The sequence below is a fragment of the Lycium barbarum genome, chromosome 6, assembly GCF_019175385.1.
Source record: "Lycium barbarum isolate Lr01 chromosome 6, ASM1917538v2, whole genome shotgun sequence".
Classification (NCBI taxonomy): domain Eukaryota; kingdom Viridiplantae; phylum Streptophyta; class Magnoliopsida; order Solanales; family Solanaceae; genus Lycium; species Lycium barbarum.
In genome coordinates this window covers 118,648,025-118,650,296 of record NC_083342.1, presented here as the reverse complement: position 1 = coordinate 118,650,296, position 2,272 = coordinate 118,648,025, and the positions used below count along the sequence as shown (strand labels likewise).

Below are 2,272 nucleotides of genomic sequence, written 5' to 3'. Positions count from 1 at the left end.
AATAAGATCATTCAATTTATCGTATCTATAATATTATGGAATGTAAATAACGTACCTACAGAAAGGCAAAAACTTCATTAACCAGTTTATGCTAAATTAAGGAAACAGATTATGAAGCCAATTTCTTTAGATACAAAAAGATATCCAGACCCCACTAAAAAAGGCAAAAAATTCATACGAACCATGTGCTATTTGCTTGGGGTTTTGGTTAACTAACTAGCCGATCCTTACATATGAAACATTGACCTTATCATTTTAATGATTATTATTCTTAGTAAGAATTTAGAAGATCAAATACCAATTGAACAAGTAAAGTCCCAAGCAAGTTGAAATATTAATGAGAACACTAGTTTCGGATATGATTTTACATAGGAGTATTAAATTTGAACCCCCAACTAACTCACCACTAACTATTCAATCCCAACAATCACTCCAAAAATAGTGCTATCTTGACTCGTGATTTTTTTGAAATCCTCGTCAACTGTAAAGAAATAGAATCATTACCATTCTTCGACAAGCTTTACCCAAGATAAAAAAGGAAAATGAAAAAGAAAAGTAAAAAAAGATTTAAATTGTTCCTATTATGTACACTCCAATCGGTCCTATTTTTTTTTTTTCCAGAGTTGCAAAAATCCACTCACAAAAATAATGGATACGAGAGTGGAAATAGCAAGTATATTTAAAGACGCTTTTACCCCTGTATTTCTAATGAATATACAAATTCATACCCCTGAAAGCCATCGAAACAATTCACTAATCTCTTCCCCAATCCGACCAGCTTCCAAATCATCAATAGGAACAACAGTATCGCTCCGTCGGCTACTTGCGTTGAAAAACCTACCAGAGCTTCGAAAGGACGTTGATCGAGACGATAGAGAAAACGAACCAATTCTATCAACATAATCCCTTAGCCAACTCCGTCCACCACCACCAGAAATATCAGAAGCTATACTCTCACCAGGTGGCGCCGGTACAGCAACACCAATCGATGATTCCTTATCAGTAGATTCAGAAACACCTCTCCGATGAATAGAGTTAACTGAAACTTCGTAACCGTCATCCACAATGTAATCAAATGAGCCCACAGAATATGATCTCTGATTACTGACGGAATCTGAACCACCGCCACGTCGGCGACTTATACTACCGATTTCAATACGAAAACTACCATTACGCTGCAGCTCATTATTTTCTGAAGCTAATACTACTTTACTTAACACGTCTTCGTCTGTAGGGTATACAGTAGACCTGCAAAGCGGACAAGTCTGGTTCGTTACAAGCCACGCGTCTATACAACTGCTATGAAACGCGTGACAACATAACGGAAGTAGTCTCAACTGATCGTCCGGTTCGAATTTTGATAAGCAAACGGCACAGTCAACACCAGTTAAGTTACCAGTAACTGAACCGAACTTAAAAAGCGGTAACGAATCAAGCAACTTCTCATCTTCGGTACTCCTTTGGTTCTCTAAGCAACGGTTTCCGTTAACAGCCGTAGCAGCAGCGGAATGTGACACGACGTCGTCAGCGGCGGCGTATGTACGGAAAGAGCGGTGGAACCGCCGTGAGAGGAGGCGAAGGATGAGGTATATAGTAGCGGAAACGATAATAGCAGAAGCAATAACGATGATAACTATAATGAAGGAAGAAGATGAAGATGAAGATGGAGATGGTGATGGAGGAGGATTATCATTGATAATGGCAGTATTATCAACAGGCTGAGGAATGGAAGTAGCTCCGCCGTTGACAGTGGCGGTGAAGGGCATTGGGAGTGGTGGAGGCTGAGGAAAATAGCCGGACATTTTGTGTAGATTTGAGGAGGAAATGGAGGTGGAATTAAGGAAGGGGTAATAGATAAGGTGATGAGCAAGAGAGTGGAAGGGGATTTATGAGGAAACCGATGAAAGAAAAAGAAGGTATGTTGTGTCTTGTGTTGTGTTTAATGTGGTTTTGGTTCGAGGTTGGGACGGAGATCTAAGATTTTAAGTACTACTTACAATATTGAATTAATTAAATTAATCACTTCTCATGATTGTATATATAAATTTAGTATTGGAGTAATATTTATTTTTAACTTTGAGTAAATTTCTAAGCTATTCTAATCGACTTAATATTGTCAGAATTTACTTGCCTAATATTTTATTACCTATATTAATGGTAGAATATTTACTCTCTCTTTTTAGTTTAGAAATATTTATTTTCCATCTAAGTCTAGTTATTATATTAATTATAAAATATTTAAAAAAAATTTTAAAAAAAATTAGTATCTATA

General features: G+C 36.8%; 1 protein-coding gene across 1 annotated transcript; it reads right to left on the bottom strand.

Annotated features, from left to right (window-relative positions):
* Positions 1-315: 315 nt before the first annotated feature.
* Positions 316-1,941, bottom strand: LOC132645842 (E3 ubiquitin-protein ligase ATL4). The gene has a single exon (XM_060363080.1). The coding sequence runs from the start codon at positions 1,800-1,802 to the stop codon at positions 723-725; it is 1,080 nt and encodes a 359-aa protein (XP_060219063.1). The 5' UTR covers positions 1,803-1,941; the 3' UTR covers positions 316-722.
* Positions 1,942-2,272: the final 331 nt, after the last annotated feature.

What these genes read in the sequence shown, in the direction of transcription:
- LOC132645842 (XM_060363080.1), bottom strand. Translation starts at nt 1,802, where the DNA reads ATGTCCGGCTATTTTCCTCAGCCTCCACCACTCCCAATGCCCTTCACC.